Source organism: Mycena indigotica (assembly GCF_014461135.1).
Source record: "Mycena indigotica strain 171206Taipei chromosome Unknown Mind.scaff0001, whole genome shotgun sequence".
In the NCBI taxonomy this organism is placed as follows: domain Eukaryota; kingdom Fungi; phylum Basidiomycota; class Agaricomycetes; order Agaricales; family Mycenaceae; genus Mycena; species Mycena indigotica.
The window spans coordinates 2,387,043-2,411,295 of NW_023503000.1; the positions used below are offsets into that span (position 1 = coordinate 2,387,043).

General features: G+C 51.0%; 10 protein-coding genes across 10 annotated transcripts; 5 read left to right on the top strand and 5 right to left on the bottom strand.

Moving 5' to 3' along the window:
• Positions 1-5,555: 5,555 nt before the first annotated feature.
• MIND_00067400 (AAA-12 domain-containing protein) lies at positions 5,556-10,116 on the bottom strand (the record flags this gene model as incomplete). The annotated part of the gene is made up of 10 exons (XM_037357634.1): positions 5,556-5,616; positions 5,678-5,885; positions 5,935-6,784; positions 6,834-6,975; positions 7,020-7,191; positions 7,241-7,967; positions 8,019-8,966; positions 9,019-9,582; positions 9,626-9,894; positions 9,942-10,116. The coding sequence occupies 10 exons, from the start codon at positions 10,114-10,116 to the stop codon at positions 5,556-5,558; spliced, it is 4,116 nt and encodes a 1,371-aa protein (XP_037225544.1).
• Positions 10,117-10,907: 791 nt separating this feature from the next.
• Positions 10,908-12,534, top strand: MIND_00067500 (uncharacterized protein; the record flags this gene model as incomplete). Its single annotated transcript, XM_037357635.1, has 3 exons — positions 10,908-11,322; positions 11,375-11,501; positions 11,553-12,534. The coding sequence occupies exons 1-3, from the start codon at positions 10,998-11,000 to the stop codon at positions 12,532-12,534; spliced, it is 1,434 nt and encodes a 477-aa protein (XP_037225545.1). The 5' UTR covers positions 10,908-10,997.
• Positions 12,535-12,570: 36 nt separating this feature from the next.
• Positions 12,571-13,492, bottom strand: MIND_00067600 (uncharacterized protein; the record flags this gene model as incomplete). The annotated part of the gene is made up of 4 exons (XM_037357636.1): positions 12,571-12,888; positions 12,943-13,081; positions 13,136-13,284; positions 13,331-13,492. The coding sequence occupies 4 exons, from the start codon at positions 13,490-13,492 to the stop codon at positions 12,571-12,573; spliced, it is 768 nt and encodes a 255-aa protein (XP_037225546.1).
• Positions 13,493-14,034: 542 nt separating this feature from the next.
• On the top strand, positions 14,035-14,624 carry MIND_00067700 (uncharacterized protein; the record flags this gene model as incomplete). Its single annotated transcript, XM_037357637.1, has 2 exons — positions 14,035-14,333; positions 14,384-14,624. 2 exons carry the CDS (start codon positions 14,035-14,037, stop codon positions 14,622-14,624), a joined length of 540 nt encoding a protein of 179 aa, XP_037225547.1.
• A 336-nt stretch (positions 14,625-14,960) lies between these two features.
• Positions 14,961-15,524, top strand: MIND_00067800 (uncharacterized protein; the record flags this gene model as incomplete). The annotated part of the gene is made up of 2 exons (XM_037357638.1): positions 14,961-15,264; positions 15,313-15,524. The coding sequence occupies 2 exons, from the start codon at positions 14,961-14,963 to the stop codon at positions 15,522-15,524; spliced, it is 516 nt and encodes a 171-aa protein (XP_037225548.1).
• A 151-nt stretch (positions 15,525-15,675) lies between these two features.
• Positions 15,676-19,457, bottom strand: MIND_00067900 (uncharacterized protein; the record flags this gene model as incomplete). The annotated part of the gene is made up of 11 exons (XM_037357639.1): positions 15,676-16,368; positions 16,414-16,635; positions 16,682-17,114; positions 17,161-17,244; positions 17,293-17,484; positions 17,532-17,698; positions 17,747-17,873; positions 17,920-18,326; positions 18,372-19,079; positions 19,140-19,321; positions 19,379-19,457. 11 exons carry the CDS (start codon positions 19,455-19,457, stop codon positions 15,676-15,678), a joined length of 3,294 nt encoding a protein of 1,097 aa, XP_037225549.1.
• Positions 19,458-19,490: 33 nt separating this feature from the next.
• MIND_00068000 (Trimeric LpxA-like protein) lies at positions 19,491-20,167 on the top strand (the record flags this gene model as incomplete). Its single annotated transcript, XM_037357640.1, has 4 exons — positions 19,491-19,501; positions 19,549-19,628; positions 19,676-19,775; positions 19,825-20,167. The coding sequence occupies 4 exons, from the start codon at positions 19,491-19,493 to the stop codon at positions 20,165-20,167; spliced, it is 534 nt and encodes a 177-aa protein (XP_037225550.1).
• Positions 20,168-20,243: 76 nt separating this feature from the next.
• MIND_00068100 (Protein kinase domain-containing protein) lies at positions 20,244-21,307 on the bottom strand (the record flags this gene model as incomplete). Its single annotated transcript, XM_037357641.1, has 8 exons — positions 20,244-20,502; positions 20,551-20,640; positions 20,691-20,741; positions 20,795-20,848; positions 20,899-20,964; positions 21,017-21,067; positions 21,115-21,183; positions 21,234-21,307. 8 exons carry the CDS (start codon positions 21,305-21,307, stop codon positions 20,244-20,246), a joined length of 714 nt encoding a protein of 237 aa, XP_037225551.1.
• Positions 21,308-21,605: 298 nt separating this feature from the next.
• MIND_00068200 (Protein kinase domain-containing protein) lies at positions 21,606-23,379 on the bottom strand (the record flags this gene model as incomplete). The annotated part of the gene is made up of 6 exons (XM_037357642.1): positions 23,236-23,379; positions 22,904-23,187; positions 22,663-22,852; positions 22,297-22,612; positions 22,126-22,250; positions 21,606-22,076 (listed from the first exon to the last, which is right to left on the bottom strand). The coding sequence occupies exons 1-6, from the start codon at positions 23,329-23,331 to the stop codon at positions 21,606-21,608; spliced, it is 1,482 nt and encodes a 493-aa protein (XP_037225552.1). The 5' UTR covers positions 23,332-23,379.
• Positions 23,380-23,406: 27 nt separating this feature from the next.
• MIND_00068300 (BAG domain-containing protein) lies at positions 23,407-24,148 on the top strand (the record flags this gene model as incomplete). Its single annotated transcript, XM_037357643.1, has 3 exons — positions 23,407-23,671; positions 23,721-24,068; positions 24,126-24,148. The coding sequence occupies exons 1-3, from the start codon at positions 23,512-23,514 to the stop codon at positions 24,146-24,148; spliced, it is 531 nt and encodes a 176-aa protein (XP_037225553.1). The 5' UTR covers positions 23,407-23,511.
• Between the last annotated feature and the right edge of the window lie 105 nt (positions 24,149-24,253).

A 24,253-nucleotide genomic window follows, 5' to 3' on the forward strand; every position in this document is an offset into this window, starting at 1 on the left:
CTTATGGTGAAGTCAAACTCGTTCAACACGTCTAACCATCGATGCTGACGCGGTGACAGGTTTTTCTGAGCCATCAAGTGCTCCAAGGACCGATGGTCAGTCGAGATCCTAAATCTCGCTCCGTGTAGTAACCCACGAAATCGTTTCAGTGACTCGACTATCGCCAGCAACTCCTGTTCATGAACTGGGTAATTTTGCTGCGCCGAGTTGAATTTTCCCGACCAAAACGCGACAACCTTCGCCGTTTTTAGATCCTCTCCCTGGCTTATATAGCCGCTTGCTCCGGTACAGCTCGCGTCCGTCACTAGGTTAATCACTGGTGCGTCCTGACTATAGTCTAACGACACACGGTGATTATCTCTCCAGTGGTTCACAATTCTCTTTATCTCCTCGAACGCCCGCTGTTCCGTGGCTCCCCATCTCCAAACCGATTTCGCACCGGTGAGTGGTGTCAATATTCCCATCGGTATCCTTATCCCATGGCAGTCATCTGCAAGATACCCAACGGCACCAATGAAACTCGCCAACAGGTCCTTATTCGTCGGCGTCTTCCAGTTCAAAACAGATTCCACCTTATGTGGATCCATTAGAATTCCGTGCTCGTCCACAATATGGCCCAAGATCTTGAGCTTCTGGGCGAAAAACTGCATCTTGTCCGCACTCAGGTATAGTCTCTCCTTTCTCAGCACATCGAACACGGTTCTTACATGTTTCAGATGCTCTTCAACACTATCCGAATAGATGATTATATCATCCAAGTATACGTCCATAAACACGCCTATATATGGCGCGAATATGTGGTTCATCAGCGCCTGACATGTCGCTGGCCCGTTTGTATCGCCTTGTTGGAGCACCAAGCTCTCCATCGTCCCATCCGGCGTGTTGAACAGAGTGCGCGATATATGTTCCGGTATTACCCTTATTTGCTCATAGAAGTCCTTTCCATCCACCAGCGTACGATAAGGGTGTTTCGCCACGTTCCGCAGAATGCCCTGTATGTCCGGAAGCGGCGCCGCAATTTTAATCGTGTTGTCATTTTGTTCTCGTTTGTCGAACACGGTGCGTATCCTCTGCACGCCGTCCTCCTTCACCGGTTTAGGTAATATCAGCATCGGTGACGCGTTACTGCCTGTCGCCATTCTCCATCTCCCCGACTTCATGTACGTGTTCTTCTTTTCACGCCAGATGTCTTTTAACGCCTCCGGGCATTTAGATGGTCGCCAATGATAAATCTTTGCCTCATCCTTTAGTGGAATCGTGTGGTTTACCGCCCTGAACGGCGGCAGCCCTGTCTCTGCCGGATCGGGGCACAAGTCCGCTGCCTCCTTCCTCAGGGCTTCACGCAACACTGTAAGATCCTCCTCAAATACATCCGCAGCAGCTGATTGTATCGTGGCTATTTCAGCACCCTCCATCTCCAGCTGCTTCGCTGACCCGACCACGACCCGTGTCGGGTTCATTCCGATCAATATCTGGTGCTGGTATATAAACGGCGTGCCCAGTATCAAGTCGTAGTCATCAAGGTTAGCCACATCCAGCCTCCGCTCGCCATTAATCGTCTGATACCTCAAGTTTACGACCACAGATGCATTGATCTTCGAGCGGGAACCATGTACAGCCAACTGTACTGTTAATGGCTTGGCGAGTAGCTCCCGTTTTAACCGTAACTGGTCTACTAACTTCGTCGATATAAAGTCCGCCATCGACCCCGTATCCATCAGCGCGCGGACAGCTTGTCCATTGACCAGCACCTCGATCACTATCGGTTTCGGCAAACGCCTCTTGAAGTCACGCAGCTTCATTGCCGTCCTCTCCACAGCGGCTATCTCACCCGGCAACACAACTTTCTTCCGCGCAGCAGGTCTCCGCCGATGAGGACCCTTCGCTGGCGCCGCCTTTGCTACACGGAGACCAACCGCAATTTGATTCTGCCTCCATGGCTCTCTGGCTCGCGGCAGCAAGTGTGCATACTTGTTGCCCGCTTCTCCCAAGAATGCATTGTCCAGGACCTCTGGTACACCAAACGACACTCTCGTCAAGTCGCTTCGCCTAATCAAATAGGGCACATGTGGCGCCTCCCAATCCGTAAGTTCTACACTCTCGCCATAATCCAGGGTCGTGAATCGCTTTTCAGACTCTTCGACGCCATAAAACTCCTCAAATAGCCTTACTAGGTACTTCTCCTCGTTTCCCTTGATATCCTTGGCTGACGCGCCCTCCATTTCAGACCCCGGAACCATGATGCGGGCAGCGCTTACTCGCATATTCGCCGCCCTGGCCGCCGTTGCTCGCGCCTCCACTTCCTTATATCCTACTGATGCTGCTTTGACTTTAGGTGCTTTCGCTGTCTGTCTTTCCGGGCAGTTGCGTTGATCATGGCCGACTTCCTTGCAACGGAAGCATCTCCCTTCCGCGCGTAGTCGCTGCCGTTCCTCCTGGCTCACCCAATTGGTGTGTTCCTTCTTCTTTTGGTTCTTGTTCTTGTCTGTCTGACCATTTTTCAGGTTATTCGCCGGTCGCTTCTCATCAGTGTTGGCGCTCGTGTTCCTGTTTGAACCTTGGCCCCCTCGCTGTTGATTGCTGACTGGCTTCGGCTGCCAACCCGTACTGCGGTTCATCCGCTGTGACTCCCAGTATGCATCTCGGTAAGTCCAGTTGTCTTTCTTCCCCGCTAGCCGTTGCTCAAGCGCATAGGCATCCCGCTTTTTCTCTTCACGAGCTGCCTTGATGGCCATCTCCTCAAGCGTCGAGTTCTCGGGATCAAGACCCTCGCCAATTAGATGCAGCCTCAAGTGTTGCCGCAATCCACTCCAGAAGATTTGTTGTAGATGTCGTTCTGTGATATCGCGGAAACGATTCGCCAACGCCTCAATGTCACGCACAAAGTCTCTCACTTTGCTGCTGCCTTGCGTCGCGCTCATCAATTTCTCGCGCAATTCCAGCTTATAGTTTGGCGGAAAACACTCGTCGAACAGGGCATTATAAACCTGCTCAAGTGTCCAGCTCCGCCTCCACATAGCTACGTGTTTCATAAAAAATTTCGCTGCTTTTCCGCTCATGAAGTTGACCATTAGCTTCACGATCATCTCGTCATCCAAGTCATGCAGCTCTGCCCAAGTGTCCAACTCATAGACCCACTGGTCGAAGGTGTCCAAGTCCGCCTTTCCGTCATAGGTCAACGGTGGCTTGATCTTTATCGAGGACAGCACTTTCTTTATTCTTCTACTCCTCTCTGATTCGTCTCGACGTCGTTTCTTCGGTACACGCTGACGACGTTTCCAGGATGAGGAATGGTGGCTCCCATCCGAGCCCGACCCGCTGCTTTCGTCATCACCATCTCCTCCATCCCCACCATCTGGATTCGGAGCTGGTTTATGTGGGCGGCGCACTGGTACCTCCATGTTCGGCGTGTCAATGTTATACTTAACACGCTTCTGGTCTCCCGGCTCAAAATGTCCACCCGCATACCCCCCATCCGGCATCGCCGATCGTTCTCGCAGGTATTGGCGTGGTCCAAAATGTTGTTCTCGCGCCATCGGAACCGGTGTAGGCACCCGCTGTATGTCTATTATCGGTGTTGTAATTCCTTGCTGTTGCCCAGACTGTCTCGCTGGCAGCTCCGTAGGTGCCTTCTCGCCCCATTTGGTCGCTGGTTTAAACCTTTCTTTAGCGTCTTGGCCCCAACCACTCGGTCCTTCCTGATGCAATTCTGTGTAACGTGGTCCCCTTTCCGCTGGATCCACACCCTTTCCTTTCGGCTTCGGTGTTCCCGGTCTCGTTCTAGTCCTAGTCTCAACCATCGTCGCCCCAGCAAATATGTTCGCCATTCCTTTCGGTTCGGCTCGCGCTTCTGGCCGCCATTTCCAGGAGTCGATCAATGCATCCTGTATGCGAACTCGTTCGGATTCGGACTCTTGTCCTCCATCCTCATCCTCAGTAAGCAATTGTAATATCTCCTCGTTGTCGCTTAGTTCATGACGGATAGATTCCATGAAGTCCATATCTATTACTTCATGTTCTGGTAGTGAGGGTACTTGGATAGAGGGTGGTTGCGACGGAGTTGTTACTATTTCCACGTCGTTTGTCCCGGGTAATAATGGACTGTTGTTTCGCTCTCCCTCGAAACTGTCCGGGAAGTAACGGCGCTGTCCGCCAACTGGTAACGGTGTGCTATGCTCGCGCGCTGTCCTGGTCTTCCCTTGAACCTTTGTCCATCCCTTCCTCTCGTCCCATTCCTCCCAGACCTCCTCTCCACGCGAGGAGGTGCTCTCCAGTTTCTCGGGGAATGGTTCGCTCCATTCGCGCTTCCCTTCCCAGCCAAAGAAATCCATTATTGAGGACTCTAATACTCTAGTTTGCGCATGAGTAGTTGGCTGGTCATCCAGCGACATCATACCCTCAGGCAACTCACCTTGCGCCCGAAAGACTTCCGTACCCTCAGGCACCTCTGACGCCGTTGTCTCCGCCTCCTCATCATCTGACCCTTCCTCAGATGTCCCTTGCGAGCTTGTTCCTCCGGAATCCTGGCCCTTTGTTCTTGTGTGAATGGGCATAGCAGCTGCCTTGTTCGCAATCTCTGCCGGTCGTGACTCACTTGGCACACCTCGGTCCGATACCGAGGCTCGGGCTGGCTCCTCCGCCACAGCTCCCCCAGCCCATCCAGCCGGACGCTCCATCGTTGAGATGGTGGATCTCCGACGCATTGCGCGCGTCATTCTACTCCCGCCCTCCATCTCGGGTATCTGGAAGACTCCCCACTTGTCCGCCAAGTGCTCCTCCGTCCACCGTTTGTCCTGGGGCGTGACGGCACGGTACTCCCATTTCTGTGCCGCCGCTCCCAACTGTCGTTTCCCGCTGGATGCCTCCAGTACGGGTTCCGCGCCGCCCTCTGCTGGTGACATCCTACGCTCCTGTCCCCCAGCCGCTGACGCTCCTGTAGCTACTTCCTTCGCATGCATGTCTAATAGAAAAAATTTGTTAGCAAAAAATGGTAGTTATTACGCACTTCGGTTGATCAGGCCGGAGTGGTGGTTTGAATCAAGTAAGTGTGTACGCAAAAAAATGTGACGTCGCCGGCTTCTTGTCGATAGCGATAAGATGTTCGGCGATAACACGAGAGTCAGTCTTGATATCGAGTGTTGGGTTAGGCTGAGTAATCAGTCGGAGTTGCGTAGGTAGGTCTTCGATTCAAGGTCAACTAACTACTACTATTATTCTAGCTACTATATATACTGTTGGTGAAAGGAGTAGCGCAGTACCGCAGTACTGCGCGACCACGGCGCAGCGTCTAAGTTATGTAAGCCGGCGTCGGCCTCCGGCCTCCGTTACAGGCAGCGCTTGGCGTCGCAGTCCCGCTGGCGTCGGTATTCGGCGCTGGTTTCACAAGCCTCATGGCAAAGTGGTGGATGGAAAACGACTTTGGCCGCCTTCTAGGAGGTGCAGGACAGGGCCGGATTGCTTAAGCTGCCGACAAAATCATGATGAATAATATTGTGTAAATTCAGAGGCTTGTACCACATTAACTCGTCCACACAAGAAGTGATCTATTATGTATACTAGTGTAGCCCGTCCACGTTTACCTTGATCGTCGATGACCAAGCGCGATGCTCAAATTCCCTTGTATTCAAGTAAGCCATGGGCCCATGTCAAAAAAAAAGAAAAAGAAAGAACAACATACTGCAAGAACTCATATGCCTTCGCGGTCCCCTCGTTGGCAAGGACATGAACGGGCGGTTCTAAAACAGTTGATGACGAGACGAAAATGCAGAGCGTCTTCGCGCGACTGATGGCGACGTTCAATCGCCTTCGCTCAAGCAAGAAAGGTAGCTTGGAAGCTGCGGAAGACGGAAGTGAGAAAAGGCAAATCACAAAGCCTGCTTCGGAGCCTAAGAAATAAGAGGTAACATTGGCTGGGACCAGGGGTGGCTGAGTTACCTTGCAGACGCTCTACGGTGTCGACAACGACGCCTTCTACTTGTTCCCCGTGACTCTTTACTCTGCCCTTTAAAGCTTTCATGACTAATTGTCGTTGGATGCGATAGGGAACAGCAACGAAGATGTCCTCGTCAGGACAACAGCGTTGCAGGGAGGTGACCAGTGCCGCGGCCAACACGGCTTCGCCCCGCACATGTGCTTCATATCCAATCCCAGCTGCGTAACGAGTTGTCCCCTGTAGGCGAATTAATGCAAGCGAAATCGCACGAGCAGTGGCGTTGCCGGGATCCAGTACACGTGGCACCTTCAAAGTCGCAGGAGGAGTGCCGCCCTTCATGACAAGAGCCAAGTCAAGGAGGTACTTGCGGACATTGCGCATGACTTCAAACTTGCTCTGGTTGGTGTCATCGTCTATATCGTTCTCGAGTGTGCTGAGGAGTGCCCCTAGTTGAGCAGACTGAAGTTTCTGTGGCTTGAATGCGCGAGGATAGATCGTCTCGATGAATCTTCCCAGATCTGGGTTCAAACGGAAATTTTCTGTTAATTGCACAACGGGGCCCTCCGAGTCTGACTCCAGAGCCGAATCGGAAACACCCATGTCGGATGACGAGTTTGCAAGAAGGTCGGAGGACTGCATCAAACAGTCGAGAACCGAGCCGAATAAAAAATGGTTCGGATATACCCCTTTTAAAATGGGCGCAAGTTGATGAGAGTCTCCTGCAGCTACGATTCTGCCCTGCGGCCCAAGGTTGCGAAGGATGAGCGCAGCAGAGCTCAGGGCGAGTTGTCCAGCTTCATCGATCACACACATATCGACTTGAAATGATGATCGCGTCGAGAAAGCATACAGCTGAATTTATTCTGTCAGTGTGGTAGAAAGCGACAGGAAGAGAACGTGCCTGGTAGATGGTCCCCAGGTAAAACATGCTAGTGCTATTAGCAGGCGGTGGTGCATGGTCGTAACCACGTGAAACACGTTCGAGTTGCACATGATTAAGCCACTCGACAGGATATGCGTCAATGGACTTGTAGCATGCCATACTACCGCTAATTCAGCAAGTGAGCGAACTTGAGAGAATGCCTACAGATGCTTTAACTTCTTGTCGATAGCGTTGATTGCAGCATGCGTCATGGCCGTAATGAACACAATGCGCTGGCGCCGATCTCCAAGGCGATGGTACGACTGAAGCAGGCGCAGCAGCGCAAGCGCAATCGTATGGGTCTTGCCCGTTCCTGGTGGTCCCCACAGCACGGAAACTATGGATGGTTGTGTATGAAACTGAAAGGGAAGAAAATCAAGGCTTACGACGGTTGGAGAGCATACGCTGGACCGCGCGATGCTGGCTTGCCTTGAGTACAAGTGCGCTGGACTGGTGCTCTGGTCCATGTGAGTTGCTTAACATACTCAGGTTATTCTGGATGGTCGCCTCTATCCGGGCCAGCTGCTGCCCGCGCTGGTGAAACTCGGCATCATTGGCAAATGTCCTGGGGTCCACGATGAGCTGCAGGAAGGAAATGTCAGTAGGATTAATAGTTAATTTGATATCTAGCTCCAAGAGTGTCGACAACACTTTCTTTGTGTTGAAATCAACTAGTCGTGGCGACAGGCGATAGTGTGCCCCCCCCTTGAGTAAAGTATTGGACTGGCCCCATAATTTTAACACCACTCTCGTCCGTCCCAATAATACCCGAATATCATGGACACCAGCGATACAGAGCTTTTCGATTACAATGGGGTTCTGTGTGTCCCACTGTTCAGCTTTAATGTCTGAGTTGTCGATAGGGAAACGACATCCCAAGAGGCTCAGGTCGTCGAAGAACGTCTCAGGGGGAATTGATCCATTGTCATCTTCGGCAAGCACATAATCGAATAGTTGATTCTTGGATCCACTGGCGTCAATATTGCCCGAGATGAGATAAAACACATGATTCTCAGTGTTGCTATCCTCAATCTTGTACTCAAGCACTGGTGCATCCGGACACCCATCGATGCGTGATTTCCACATTTCAGAGAGCTTGGCAAGGACCTCAAACTATACATGTCGATGAGTCGGTGATGACGATATGACACGTAAAGAACTCACTTGCTGCATGAAGAAGAGCTTGCGTAGATTAGGCTCATAGCAAATATCGAGAAAGTTTGTCCTCAGAGGTTTAGCCAGGTTGACAAAGGTTGCTGCACCCTGAGAGTTACTGACACGGCGCCTCGTCTCCCGCAGAACAGCATGTATGCTTGCGTTGCGTTGCTCCAAGCGCTCGCGAAGCGTATCTGGTTTAGCATCACGACGGTATGTCGCAAAAATGTCTTGCTCAGTCGGACACACGCGGTCATCTGACTCGGGAGGCAAGAGTGCTTGCGCACAGTCGGATAGATCCCAATAGCCTGGAACAGGCAATGCTAGAAGACCCTCTATTTCCTTTTTGAGCACCACAACACACGGTAATTGGCCCATCTCCGTGCGTCTGTCATCAATATCACTCGCAGGTGTCTGGGTTTTCAGTTTGGCTTGAATTTGTGAGCGTATTTCCATCATAGTACCAGTGCCAGGCAGGTTCATGCGTTTCGCAAGAGATTCGAGCATCGGCCGCGGGAATTGATTCTGATTGAACCGCAGAATATTCGCAACCTGAGAGATAATCGATGGCTGGAAGTTGGTTTCCAATAACGCCGCTCCTTCGACAATAGCCCCGAGGCAAAGCCGTAAATTGTTCTCAGACACTGACGAGGCCGTCAACGCAGCTTTAATCAAATAGGCTCTGATCACATCCTCCTCGCTGCTCGAGAACACATATATCTGCGTGAGCGGCGCAGGCTCCACAGCCAAAATTTCCTTGAGCAAGGAGGCAAGGTTTTCAATGAAGGCGGATTCGAGCCCGCTGACTGACTTGCACGCGATGGCCGGAATAGAGGAGAAGACAGATATGCAGAAAAAAGCAATCGTTTGTTTGGAGGTCGATGGGTCGATGACAACAGAGATGACCACTGAGACATCTTCGTGTCGAGGAAGGGTAACATTGCGTCGCGGTATAACCTAACCTCAATGAATCAATGAAACACTAATATTTATAAGAGCACCGACATACCGTCACTGTGTGACTTTTCGCTGCCTCCAGAATGGGGCTAGTCAACGATGATTTACGCATGGCAAGAATGCGCTTCGCCTTCTTGGCCGCAATGGGATCCAATCGTCTCATCTCATTGTTACTTAGGAGATGGTGGAGATCTTCTATATCCGTGGTGCGGTGCTGATTGTCGACTTGAGACTTTCTCACTATACCCCGAAGAACCTCGACCTGGTCTGGGGAGATATTTGGTATGGTACCAAAACGTCCTTCAACGATGGTAAGCTGCTTGCAGTTTGCTTCAAATGGGCAGTCTCGACATAAAGGATTAAAATGCCACTGGATTTCTTCCCGTGGCCTGAAGACAATCTTAGGCAAATTTCGGAAAAGGAATTTGTCCAGCGATTGCGCGAGGAGACTGATTTTAATGCTATGCAGGTCCGCCATAGAGGGGCGAGTCTGAGCATCGAATCCATTTGCGGGAGGAAGCCATATAGCTGCGTCCTCTGCCGGCTTGAACAGCGGCGACGGCAATAGAAAGCTTAAACAGAGGTGGTAGAAGTAAACTTGCACATGGTGCGACGTCTGCAACGGTTCAGGTGAGATTGAACGGTGATTCACTACTTACCTTGACTGCCTTGGCCGCTTTGGCGTCAACGACACGCCAGACTATGTGTTCTCCTATCCGCATAATCTCAATCAGGTCAGGCTTCGCAAGCCCAAAAGTGACAGGGTCATTTTTTTCTTCCCAAAAGCGCCCTCGGAAGTCGACCATTGGAGGTAAAAACTCGACTCCAGCCATGAAGAAATGCTCCCTACTATCCGCCTTGATGTGCTCCACCAGTATGCCGCCGTCTATAGGGCGCGGGGGGATGGTCAACAACAGATCTTGGGCATCTACAAGAGAAATGATGACGATACAGTAAACGCGGTGTATAACACACCCAAGTAAGGCATTAGACACGCCCGTTCCCAGTCAATCCCTCGCTGAAAGTGTGCTTGAGTGCTTTCTGAATGACCGACAGGCGAGTCATGTCCGTTGCCATGATATGTGTTGTGCAGGTAGAGGTCGCAGGAGTTGAAGTGGTACTTAGAGAGGTTCGTCGCGGAAAGTTTCATGGAGGTGTGTGGAGCACGCGTAACATCGACTACTCAATGGTTGGGATGAAAGTCACGACCAAGGTCAAGTTGTTGGTTGTCGCGGTCATGTGACGCATGACTCGATTTGCTCCCTCCTGCAAACAAGACACTAAACCTCTTTGAACAAATTGTGCTATTGCGTGCTTTTGGCTCCGGCCTCTTCACCACCGCACGCTCGTAGTCATTCTCTCTCACGAATACAATTCTTGGATTTGGTTCTTCCATATATATCCCATTCTCACCCCGAGAGCGTCATCCATTCTGGAATGGTAGCCGCAACTGTCTCGCGGAGCGCAGTCGATTTGTACCTTGGTCTCGGGTTTTCTGTTGATTCTTTCGATCCGCTGCATGCCCTTGGTGGATGTGACAGAGTGGTATGGATGGTCTGCAACTTCAGCCTGAGACGCATTGTTTCCTACAGGAGCGAAGGCAAAGTGTTGAATGAAGTTGGTGAAGATAGCCCGTCGTAGCACACAGCGAATCTAGCTCTTGCTGTTTGATGACAGTCTAGCGAGCAAGGACCTCTGAAGGCAGCGTCCACGCTAGAAACCGTGACAAAGCGTAAATGGGATATAATTTGTAATCTGTTTGAGTTGTGTGTAAGAGGCCAATGACATGACTGGTTGTTCTTGCGGCGTTCGACCCAAGTTTGGTGCTGCTCGGATTCGCAACTGCCACGAATGAGGCGATCCGTTTTGATGGAGAAGGAAAGATATATGTATGTTGAATAGTCAATGGTCACGGCGTGACGCCGTTCTTCTTTCTGTCTGCAACCGTCAACTGCGTTCGATAAAGTGCAAACTGTCCTTACAATATGGCTTGGTCAACCAGACTCACCTAAACAGCTCAGACGCAGACAAATGCTACCCGTTGAACTCTATGCGGAAATAGCGCAGTCCCTCCCGGCCCATCACCTCAAAAAGCTGCTGAGCGTGTCGCGCTTGCTTCACGATGTGGCGCTCCGCCTGCTCTTCTCCACGGTCAAAATCTATTTCATGCACGGAGAGCACGGGTACTACATGCTCAACACCGAGAACGAGCGATACGTGGTTGAGACCTCCGAGTTCTGCAGCAACCGCTCCTGGGAAATGCTGCTGCATATTATCACCACGCCCGCCTTTGCGCGTGTGATAAAGACATTCAGTGTCCATGCGTTTACCGACGGGCCCCAGATATTCGAATATCGTGCGCTCTTTTGCCTCATTTCCTTCCCATACAGTATTGACTTAGGTGGTAGGCACACTCGCCCTTGCGCTGAGCGCGATGCCGAATCTCCGCAACTTGAACTACTACGGAGAAAACCCCTCGATTCTGCATGTTGCCTTCTCCATTCCCCCGTCCGTCCGTTATCTTCGCCTGCAGTCGTGAGTGGTACTTATTGTAAAGTGTCCTGATACTCCTCTGACCCCAGTTAGACTGCCAGATGCTGACTTGATCAGCCACCTCAGCCAACTCAATGCTCTTCAAGTAGCAATCCCTTTCTTCTACGTCCGGGAGCAAAAGGTGGACGCTATCTTCGCAGAGTGGCCGGGCGCAGCAAGCGATCCGAGGGACGTTATGGCAGTCGTTGAATCGAATCCGATCCAAGAGCTAGTCATTCTTTCGGCCCATTTGCCACTCCTCTCGGTCCGTCTATGCAACAACCTGACACGACTCGACATTTGTGTTACGGACTGGGAGCTTGTCGGCGCCGAGCTCCTCTTTCGCCACGCAAGCCAATTAGAGGGCCTCTCTATCGTGGGCCATGTCGACCCTTCATTTTTCGCCAGCCTGCCCGCCGACCCCGGAGTTCTTCCCCGTCTCACAACCTTCAGAATATCCGGTGAACTGTGGGACGATGAAGTCATTGGGTTGACCGTTGTCCCTTACTTGCGCCACTTTCTAGAGCGGCGAGTCCGTCTCGAACGACTTTATATTCGGCTGCCTGGGCTTGCGTTACAATTTGCCCTGGCGATTGTAGACGTCATCGCGAAGCTGCCAAACATACGCGCTCTCGGACTCCATCTCGGGTATGAATACCTCCACGACTCCGCCGCGGTCCACCTCGCAGAGCAGCTCTCGCCGCGCATCGAGGCGCTGCATCTGGCTATACCATGGCTCAGCGAGTCACATGTCAGGGTGTGGTACCCCATTCTTAACAGGCTACAACAATTCGAAAACCTCTCGTTCTTGTCGCTGTTTAGTTCAGGTGAGGACCCGGTGCCCATCCACCCTGCCGACCTCCTGACTGATTTACCTCGGTTGCGCCTGATTGGCTTACAACGTTCGCTGTTCTCTGTCGATCAAGAGGACATGGAGGAGCCGGAGCCTAAGCTGTGGACTCCATGGGCGGTCAAGTATTGCATTCGGGAGGACTTTGAGAGCGATGACCATTGGTGGTTGTTTAGGTATCATTAAAACGGTTGGTTATTTCCTGATTATACGAATACAAGTTCATGAGGGGTAGCTGTAAGTCGTGTTGAATGAGTTGGAGATGATATTCCGGTTCAGCGTCTGTCGGTTGGTGTAGTTGCCGTTTATAGTCGTGATGTCGACGTTGCCTCCGATGTTCCCGCCGAAGACGTTTCCGAATGCGTTCTTCTGAGGGCTTTTTGGAGGGGGTATGTTTGGAGCGCTTTTGGGTTCATCGACGCTGTCTTTGGCGGCAGCGGCTAGTCTGGCCTGACGATCGTTCTCCTCCTTCTCCTCCCGCTCTTTGACCTGCTTCAGAATCTGGACCACATTTTCGTGTATTGATATTTGGGACTGAAGCTGCATAAAGCCATAAGCCGCGTGGAAAAATCTAGATCAAGAGTGTGAACTGACCCCAAACTTGTCCAGAGCGACTCTTAGCTGGGCCCGGTACCGCTCGATCTTCTGGAGCTGGGTGCGATGCCGGAAGATCTGGTAGAGCTTGCTTTTCCGGATGTTCTTCTTGGCCAACTTGTAAATGTTGGACAGTGTCCTAATCCCGGCTGGGGTCAATGCTGTTGACTGGACAGAACCTTGAGAAACGCACACGTTCAGATCGGCGATGTTACCCGCCAGCTGCGGCGACAGCGCCAGGCCGTCCCGCTGGAATACTTCGACCGCGGCCAAGATGGCGACGACGAGCTCGCAGGCGTCGTTTGCGAGGATCATGAACTCTTCCAAGTTGTTGTCCGCATTCTAGAGGCCCAGTCAGACAACTTGTTAAGAAAAAAGGAAGACTAACTTGGAGGATCTGGATGATGTTCACCGCCAACTGGGCGGCCTCTTGCAGGTAGGGCAGCGGCGCCATCGACGCCGCCAGCGTCAGCGTCGAGAAGAACGCTGTCCCAAAGTCGTATGCCGCATTGACCTTCTTGCTGGGCGTTGCGCTAGAGCCAGGCTGCATGGTCGTCGGAAGCAAGAGGTATGTAGGGCGTTCATTGTTCTGTGTAGGTGTAAAGGAAGAAGGTCATCGCCACATTTGATCACGGAAGCAAACCTCGGAGGTAACTATTACTTCGATATTCATTGTGCTCGCCCGAGGCTTGTCTATCGGCTTGCTTTACTCGTGGTTCAGCTCCTCTTTTGTCTTCAGTATTCAAGCTGGCGCTTGCACTCAGGCTTCAGGACACTCCGCTAGAGTTCACCAAAAATATTTTGGCTGGAATCGAGCCCTGAAAATCCACGGGAAGCGGTGTTTGAACATCATTCGCATGGTTGGGTCGTAGACTAGCGTTATCGGCCACTGCCCAAGTAACCCACAAGGTTTTATTATTATTGGCCTCAAAAATACAGATTTCTGGCGAACCTTCGGTGGACTCCTGCACGGTGACTCTCGCACACCACAAGGCTCAAGGAACCAACACGAAGACGCTTTCTCAACTAGTCTCCTTTCTCTACGAGTAGACCTTTGCAAGGTGACATGTCACGCTGCTGCTCCAAGTATGAATGGGTACCCCGATAATCACTGGAGCCAAAGCCAGCCGGGCGAGCTCTTTGCCCTCGGAGCCTCTCGACATCTACCACCCAGGCTATTCCTTTCGGCCGCGCATCGCTTCGTTCGCCGCATATGCCAACTCCCATGGCGTCTACGGCCTCCCCTACGCTTTCATCATGGACGCCTGTTACGTTTTGGCACATAATCGCCCAGGAATCCTTCGACCCTGGCACTCCCACAATGATGTTGCTCTTGACGAGAATTTGCTTCTACCCGCTGGGAAGTACACCTACCACGTTAACAATGACGAGTATATTAGCGCGTCGTTTGCATTTCGCACAACTAAAACATGGATTGTAGGCCATATCCCATTTGCGTCTCCTTTCTAGCGTGGGTGCCGCCACCGAAAATCCCAGACCGCTGGACGAATATAGGGTCTTCAACCACCACAATGCCTGGGGTAACAAAGTCAACCCTCAGCGCGCTGGTCAAAGCAGCCGATAGCCACCAATGTGTAGTCACAGGGGCGACTTCAGCATTAAACAACAGTCATCTTATACCGGGAGATAGTACCAGTCGGACATGGGTGCGTGGTCGTTGAACTTGGTTGGTTTCGACTAAGTTGCACGGCAGTGGAACTTTCATCAAATGTCGCAATACATACCCAAGTCTACCAGCGTCGACTCGTTGGAGAATTGCCTCACTCTCCGAGCTGATCTCAACGGTCCTCTGATGGATCAAGGCCATTTTATCTTCTTTCCTCTTGGACACGATGTTGTGTGCATTTGTCTCACCTCTGAAGTTGCAGACTTCGCCCACGAGCACCATCTTCAGGTGATCTCATTACCCAATCGGATCCACCCCTACTGCGTTTTTAGTCGGTTTGCTTGGGGCATCTTGAAGTCTCAGCAATCGATATTTCGGAACCTACTCGAGGATGTCATTCGTAAGTATCCCTGTTCCTGATAAGCTCAAACCTTCCCCGACTAAAAAGCGCAAGAAGGGTTGCCGAGAACCCACAATCGAAGAGGACGCGGATGAAGTTGCTAGCGGCAGTGAATCCTCGGAGGATGAGTCTTTGGAAGCACATACAATGTCATTTGACGACCCCGAGGACGCGAAGAGCTTCTACAACGCATACCGCCCCCGCTCGAGCGACGAGCCCGACCTGTGGATATTCACCGCCAAAGACCTGTCGATCATGGAAACCCTAGACAGAAAACTCCAGAAGCGCCCAGTTTGTGAGATTCGAGCTGGTAAGCTTCCTTAGTTACTGAGTGCTTTTACAGCAATACGTGAAGACCTTGCCGGGTATTATCCTGGCATATCGAGCACTATGAAGTTGAAACTCGACTACATGTCCCAGCACCCTGAGGTCTCCGCTTGTGGTGATGCTCAGACCAGAATCGCGCTTGTCGGAGAGAACGACGACGAGCAGGCTATAGATCACGAAGAATTCGAGAGTCTAGATGCGGCAATTGTCGTTGATGTACCTTTATAGTTAGTTATTTTGTAATAATTTTACCTGCAATCATTTCCCGGATGATAGCACTTTTAGGCCATTCACTCTCAAAAACCAACTAACGCCGTTTTATTCTACCTACACAACACATTGTTCTTCTTCTCCTTGGCTCCGACTATTAGTATACGATCTAAGATTTGACGAGATACAACATGAACTTGGTCTCCGCGACCTCCTGCTCCTCCTCAATCACCAGCGTTGTCCCGGGCTTGCGCTCTTTCGCGTCAACAGGCAGGCCACCAAGCACGCGACGGATCATCTCCGCGTGCTCCGCAATCGCTGACAAAAGGTCTGCGCCGGCCCCACCCTCGAATTGGAAAAACACATCGACATCGTCGGTCGCCTGCAGCCCCGCTTTCTTGCGCAGTTTCTGGACACGGTTCGTCAGCTCCCGCGCTAACCACTCGCCCATCAGCTCAGGGTGGATCTGGATGTCGAGGCGCACGACAACATCGTTGTCCGTGTTTGTCGCAAACTGCTTTTGAGCCCCGGCAGGAATGTCGAGGTAGCGCTGGACGGTGAGGTCGCCCGTGACAAGTTCGATGCCGTCCACACTGATTTTTCCCGTTTCGATAAAGGCCTTGACTGCATCGCTGGACACATCCGGCAATGCCTTCTTGACCCGGTTAATGTCTTTCCTTAGCTTGCGACCGAGGACGGTCCAATCAGCAACAGCACGATAGCGAATATTGGACGCGGCTTCGTCGCTGCTAAAGACGACATCGCGGACGTTGAGTTCAGATTCGATGTATCGTTGCAGCGGTTGCACGTCCCGGATGTACTGCTCGTCCGCATTGAAGACGAGGAGCTCTTTCAACGGCGTCTATGCCGAGTCAGTTAAGGCTTACAAACCGAACGGGTTGATCACCTTGAGCGAGAGGTTGTTTGTCTCACGGATGTTGCGGCTGAGGTCGATGATAGCTTGCATCCTCTTGACTTGACGCTCGATATCAGAATCGAAATATTCCGCCTTCACATCCGGGAACGGCAGGAAGTGGATCGAACGGACATCGCCAGCAACGGGGTCTTGAGGAATGAAAGTTTTCAGAGTCTGGTACAGGTTCTCCGTCATGAAAGGGGTATACGAGGACTATAAAAGTTGAGTGTTAAGTGAAACTAGTGAAATAGAATCGTACCATTGTCCTGCAGAGGGTAAAAAGCGCCTCGAAAAGGGTATTTAGCGCCACACGCGTGTCTTCTTTGCCCTCCTCGCCCTTCAGTCGTTTCCGGTTAAACCGAATGTACCAATTCGTGAGTTCGTCGACCAGGTCGAGCAAACGCGGGATGATGGTATAGAGTCGGTAAGCTGCCATCTCTTCCTTGACGAGCTGAATGAGTGACTGACACCGAGCGAGCACCCATCGATCCATGACATTGTTTGGCACTGGGGCATGCGGGTTATAGACAAAGTCTTCTCCATGGGTCTTCTTGAAAAGGGTGGCTTGTCCAAGGAAGAAGCGGAAGGAGTTAAGCCAGGGTAGAAGAACTCGAGAGATGACCTCTCGCACACCCTCTTCCCGGAAACGCAAGTTATCACCGCGGACAATGGGAGAGTTGACGAGGAACATTCTGCCTCCAATTTCAACCAGAAAATCCACAATTTTACCAAACTTACCTTGTCGCATCAGCACCCATCTTATCTAAGATGATCGTAGGATCAGGATAATTCCTCGCACTCTTGCTCATCTTCTTGCCGTCCCTGTCACAGAATTAGTCTGATTTCCGCCTCTATTGCAAGAAAACATACGCGGCCAGAACAAGTCCAGTGACAATGAGGTTTTGCCAAGGCGCTTTCCCAAAAAGATGGGTAGAAAGCACTAGTAATGTGTAGAACCAGCCACGTGTTTGGTCGATACCCTCGCAAACGAACTGGGCCGGGAAAGAGTTTTGGAAGAGCTCTTTGTTTTCGAAGGGATAGTGTAGTTGCGCGTATGGCATGCTGAAAAGAAGGGTTAGAAGGTGCAAAACGGAACAGTTCATGCTAACCTTCCGGACTCGAACCAGCAGTCAAAAACTTCATCGACTCGTTTAAGGTTGCCATTGCCGGACGAAGATGGTATAGTGAGATGGTCGATGCTTTCTCGATGGAGGTCTTTGATGCCCTTGACGCCTGATAACCGTTCTAACTCTTCAACAGAGCCGACACAGACGAGCTAGTGAAGGTATGTCAAACGTAATCAACGCCGATGGATGAGATGCACCTCTTTGAAATCATCCGAAGCCCATAGAGGAAGGGGCGTGCCCCAATACCTATTACGAGAAATATTCCAATCTCGGGCATTTGCGAGCCAATTACCGAAACGGTTGTCGCCAACAAATTGCGGCACCCTGTCACCCATAAGTTTTTGCTCAAAAAAATCAAGGCCCAATATACCATCGTGTTTCCTTGTTGTTGGCGACGAGTTCGTCTGTGATGGTGGCCACCCGGACAAACCAGCCGGGAACAGCGCGATAGATCAACGGAGTTTTAGACCGCCAGCAGAAAGGGTACGAGTGCATCATCATCGTCTGTACGATCAGGCGACCCTTTCCCTTGATGACTTTCTGGATGGGACTATCTGCAGCCTTGACGTTCAGACCCTCAAAGTCAGGAACTTCGCTTGTAAAGCGGCCGGCGTCATCGATAGGACAGGGTGGCATTTCATCGTCACGAACGATTCCGTTGGCAAGAGCGATACGATAGTCGTCTTCACCAAATGCAGGGGCTTGGTGGACAATTCCAGTACCATCGCTGTCTGTTACGTAGGTGTCGACGACAACGCGAAACGCCCGGTCTTCATACTATAAAACCGTTAGTAACGGATGCTTTGCGAGCAAGACATGAACCTTCTCCGTAAAGTATTCGAATAACGGCACGTATCTCCAACCCTTCATATCTACGCCAACGAACTGCCCTAATTTTTTGTATTTCGCCTTCTTCGGGTCTTTGTAGAGGGTTGTTAATAGGCGCTCGTGAATGATGAAGTTTTGGTCTTTTTCCTGGTCGTGGATTTTGATGTAGGTGAAGTCGGGATGCACACAGAGGGCAAGATTAGAAGGTAGAGTCCATGGAGTCGTCGTCCATGCGAGGAGAGAGGTACTTGGGTCGTCAACAAGAGGGAAAGCGACAGTGACCGCTGGATCGTTGACATCTCTGAAGTCCATGTTGGCCTCAAAATTAGATACTGGTGTTGTGAGACCCATTGAGTACGGCAGTACCCGCAGGCCACGATATACCAGGCCCTTTTTGAAAAGTTCGCTAAATGCCCACCAGACGGACTCCATGAAGGTGATGTTGAGCGTTTTGTAGTCGTTGTCGAAGTCAATCCAGCGGCCCATGCGAACGACCGTTTTGCGCCACTCGGAGGCATAGCGCATGACGATGCTCCTGCATTCGGCGTTGTATTTATCGATCCCCAGCTTCATGACATCGGCCTTTCCAGTGATGCCGAGCTTCTTGTCGATTTCATGTTCGACGGGGAGTCCGTGGGTGTCCCATCCAAACCGTCTTATGACGTGGAATCCACTCGCATGAGCATGGCGGGTAACGATGTCCTAGAAAAAGTAGCGATCTTGAATAATCGGCGGGAAATTTTCGTAAACAATGAACCGTACCTTCACTGTCCCAGCGAGGAGATGCCCATAGTGGGGTAATCCAGTTGCAAAGGGAGGCCCATCGTAAAAAGCGTACTCCGGCCTGCCTTCAGATAGTTTCAAGCTTGTCTGAAACGCGTCGATCTCCTCCCAGAACTTGAGCACCTTTTCCTCTTCCCTCGGAAAATCGAAAGGCGCGGAGACTGTTGATTTCAAAGATAAGCAGCGGCAGTCATCGTCAACCGGTTGAATTTACTGACTGTCGTGGGGGGAAAACGACATGGTGGAGGGGGGGATGGGGGGAGAGAGCAAGAACTTTCTTTCGCTTACCTGACTCATATGATTTGACTTGTCACCCAGACTTCTTCCATTATGGCCCCCATGTAAGGTTGTTCAGCCACCACTCGGTCTTTACAAATGCATCTACCAGACGCGACAAATTCACGATCCACTCTCGAGCAGTTGTTTGCCTGGACGTAGAACTCAAAGGCGACATAACCGTCGGCGCAGGTGGACCACACGCGTTAGCTCATACAGTTCACTCAAATTCTGCTTAGGCACTATCGTCCACCCCAAAGCCACCATATTTGCTATTGCGGGGCCTATAGTCATCGGGTCAGGGTGTATCATCGAGGAAGGTGCTATAATTGTGAACAGGTGATTGGCTGGGAGGCACTCACAGACAAAAGCTGACCTTGAACCGCAGGAGAAAGGAAGTCATGCGAATTGGCGACGACAACCTCTTTGAAATAGGCAGTCGGGTTGAGTCTCCGACTGTCGGCGACTTCAACACTGTTTCTACGCGTGCTCGTGTGCACCACACCGTCCGGATTGGGTCATACTGCAGCATTGGCGCTGGCTGTCTGGTCGTACCAACAGAAGACGAGTTTCTGGACGACTATACGGTCATTTATGGCCCAGCTGCGGAACGGAGGACCTGGAGTGGCCGGGGCAAACTGCAAGAGGCCGATCTCCGCAGAAAACATGCCGAATACCTGCGTGAAATGCTTCCCAAGTTCAACAGGCTAAAGCGTGGAGAGGGTTCATGAATGAATAATGACTCTATCTGCATCGTACCGTATGTATATTATATAATAATGTCAGTCCATCGTTAAAACCACCCCTTCAGGCCGTCCACATAACACCAAGCAAGCCAGTCATTACACCGGCCATCCACGTACTACAACTCAGCGAAGAAGCTGAATTCCTTGAATTCGCATTCGCCGCCTGTGTTTGAATTTTTGTTGCGTAACTCGCCAGGTACTGCGAGTAATTGAGGACCGTAGCTTTGAAAGTAGCTGACGGGGCAATGGTTGTCGCAACCGAAGGTGTGAAGGTGGCTACGACCTGAATCGTGTTGCCAGCTGCGTTGGTTGTAGTGTACCTTCAATTCGTTCAATCTCAGCATAAGGTTTCAAGAAACAGTGCCTACGTGAATGGCGTCGGCTGGCCAGGGTTGACTGGATTGCCTTGTGGTGGTTGACCGACAGGTCCTGGCCCAGAGCCTGGAGCTAAAGTTTGTCTACCGTCTCACTTAGTAAAGTCTATCCAAGATCTCCAAAATATTCTGACATTGTTTGTGTCGCTCCGTTTTGAATGACCTCGACCACGGTCTCCCCGGCCCTATGACGTCGCTTAGATATGAAATCGAGAGCAGAAACTAGATCTTTGCTCACGCATCCACGACTGTTGTGGTCGTCGCCGCATTTGGACCAGCCTGGATCGTCTGTCTAGATGTTGTTTTGGTCAACAAAGCCGAGATCAACGGCGTGTAACTGACATTGTGTTTGTCTGCGTATTACCATCAGCATCCACTCCAACAACCTCAACGACAGTTTGGCCAGCGCTGGTTAGGATAAGTAAGCCAACGTGTTCGGTTCGTCAGACTGGGAACACACGGTAGGGTCGTGGTGAAAGTAGTCGTCGCTGGTGTTGGAAGGAGCGTTGTTCTTGGAACAATATCAGCAGGCGCGAAAAGTTTACAAGTCGACCGTACAGTATTGAGGTCGTAGGAGTCTCTGCCACCGGGTCGATAGTTACTACTTCGACAATTGTGTTGCCAGCGCTGATAAAAGCATTTTGTCGGTCACAAGCAAAAAAAAAGTGTTGGCCTACACATCGGTTGTTGTGATCGTTTGTGAAGCAACCAGCGGGAGGAGGACGAGGAGAATGAAACGACCAGGATGCATGGAAGCGAGAGAGAAGGTGAGCGAGCAATGAGTGGGGTTAGTGCGTCACTGATATACTCTGACAGGCGCAAAAATAACCTGAGAAGCGAAAAATAGAAGTACATTTTTAATTTCAGGCGTTGAGCCTCGTCGTGTTTGAAGGTAACGCGTAGAGTAAGTATGATATGATCAGTACACTGTTGTTGGGATACACAAGGAACGGAATGTTAAGACCTTCTAATAAGCGATTAGGGTATCAGGCCAAAGTTGTTGTATGCTACACAAGTCATGGGTATTCGTCGTCTTCACTGTGTCCAGATTACACAGAAACTGGCTCGTTAGCAATTTCTGGGTCCAGCAGATCTTGGCGGAGCCGAGCCTGCAGCTCTCGTCGTCCAAGTGCACCAGCAACCCAAGCAGTCATATTGACCTCCCGTTGGGAGTCTTCGACAAGGAAGGGATGGTCCAACAGATCAGCATATGTCGCTCGTTTAACTGGGTCTTTTATCAAGCATATCCGAACCCAATCACGCGCATTTTCACTGAAGTGCACCTCGAGTGGGTCGACGTCTGATTGAGGCTTGGACTCGGGTAGCTGAGGAGGCTCTCCATGAACGATGGCTTGTAGTTGGGCAAAGACGTTGTTGTAGGTTTCTGGGGGATATGGATATTTGCCTAGCGCGATCTCAATCATGGACAACCCTAGTGACCAGACGTCCGAAGAAACAGTGTAGGTGTTGAATGCTTCCTCGGCGTCGGCTCCCGCTGTTGTTCCTTGAATCCGTTCAGGCTGTGGATTGGGGTCACATAGATCGAAGGGCTCAAGAGATACGGCATACCGCAAAATATGTCTGGCATCCGATATTGGTCTTCGCTATCGAGTTGTCCAGTTGTCCAGAGACGCCAAAGTCGCACAACTTTATCTGTCCTTTGCGATTGACGAGCACATTTGTCGGTTTGACATCTAGAAGTATTTAAATTTGGGAGGAGAGCAAAGTAGACACACCCACCGCGATGCATGATTTGTAGCTTGTCTTTCAAGAATTTCAAGCCTCTAACCATATTTGACGCAATGCGACCTAGAACATCCTCCGGTGCTCCTTCGCCAAGCTCACCCACCCAGCCACCACCCTGCTGAATAGTTTTGATGCCGAGAACCTTGTCTAGACTACCTGCATCCATATACTCCATGCAATAGTAGACGCACGATTCGATGGTGAAGGCCCCGTAGAACTCTACGATTTCGGGAGCTACTGCTCGATGTAAAATGTCCAATTCCATAATGATGCCATCGAGCTTGGAGGGAGAGAGTTCGAGCGGTATTTCCTGCCGTGAATGAGGCGACCGGATGAGCAGGGAGCATATAAGAGACGCACTTTCATTGCCATGAAGACATTGGTTGGACGATGGAGGACCTTCTTCACCGTTCCGTAGTTACCCTTGCCCAGCTCCTCATCAAGTTGCAGTTGCGTCATATTAATTTGGAACGATGCGCCGTTGGAGAAATCCACCCCATCTGCATGAAGGACCGCTTTACCGTTGAAATTGAGTGCACCAGAGAGATCTCTGCTCGATCTGAGCTGGATGCAAGGCAACAAGGAGGGAATAAAAACATACACAATTTTAGAAAAGTTGGAAAAGGCTGGGGCCGCATCATTGCGGAGTGGGGGTCTTCCAGCGCCAAGCCCGGCTCCAGCAGCACCTCCAGCGCCCTCGATATCTTTGAGAGTGAAATTCGGCTTTCGACGACCCATCATTCCACCGCCTCTTGGGCGTGATGCGGGAAACGAGTTGGCGGGTCGGAGATTCGGTGCATCGACCGGATTGCTCAGTGTAGCACGCTGTAAGGCAGCTGTTGTCGCGTCGATGCCCGGCGTAGCGCCTCGTTTTGCGGCAGCAAACTTGAGACCATGGTAAAGACAGATAAGAAGAATCGAATCAAAACATACAGCGGCCATTTTCTCTTGCATTCCCGGCGGGATCGGTGTTGCATTGTGAGATTTGGGCTGAAGGAGGCTCGTCAAAGGGTTTTGCTTTTTCGACATTGCAAAACTGCCTTTGCCTTTCAAAGTAGAACGAGCGAGACTGAATAACGTCACGCGTAACACGCAGAGTGACAGGGAATTCTCCTTCGACTTCCCTCCCCTCCAAACTGTGCGACGCATTACGATTCACGACCTTACCTTTTCAATAACTCTCTTGACGCGTATAAACAAGGAATAACGATGGTCAATGTGCACTGGAATAGAGAGCGCTATACATTTCCTCTACCTCCACCTGAAACTCCGCTGAAGGCCATTCGCGAAGCCATCGCCAACATAACTCATCTTACCGACTTCAAATTAATTCATAAGGGAGCGGTAATGAAAGATCCAGAAACACCCAGTGGGTTCTTACACTCATCCGAGACGCTTACTTCTCATCAGGCAACCAGTATCCGCGTACCACATTCGAGAGACATCCACGATAACTGTGATTGAAATCGGGCAACCACCGGTAGCCGCGCTTAAGCCAACCCCCCCTCCTCCGGCCGCTGTCCGTTCAGAACAATCAGTAATTTCTGCCATCCAATCTGAGCTTGCGACTGTCCGACAAGATCTCTCTCCGGCTGTTGACAAGCTTCTTCTTTCGACACAACCCCAACCTAAAGAGCACTTGAGGCTATCTGAGCTCTTGTTGCAGGCACTACTCAGACTAGATGCGATTTCTACAGGAGAGTGGGAGGAGGCGCGTAAGGAACGGAAAGTCGCCGTAAAAGAGGTCCAAGAACTCCTCGATAGATGTAAGCATTTCTTTTATTTCCTTGAATGTGTTATTCAAACGCGATCCGCACGCTCAGTAGATTCAAGCTCACGGTCGTAAGCTAATAGACGGATTGCATTTGTCATGTACTACCTCAATCAACTCAACGCGCTTTGGAACCTCGCTATCAGAATTCTCGCTCTGAGCAAGTCAAGACTCGTATTC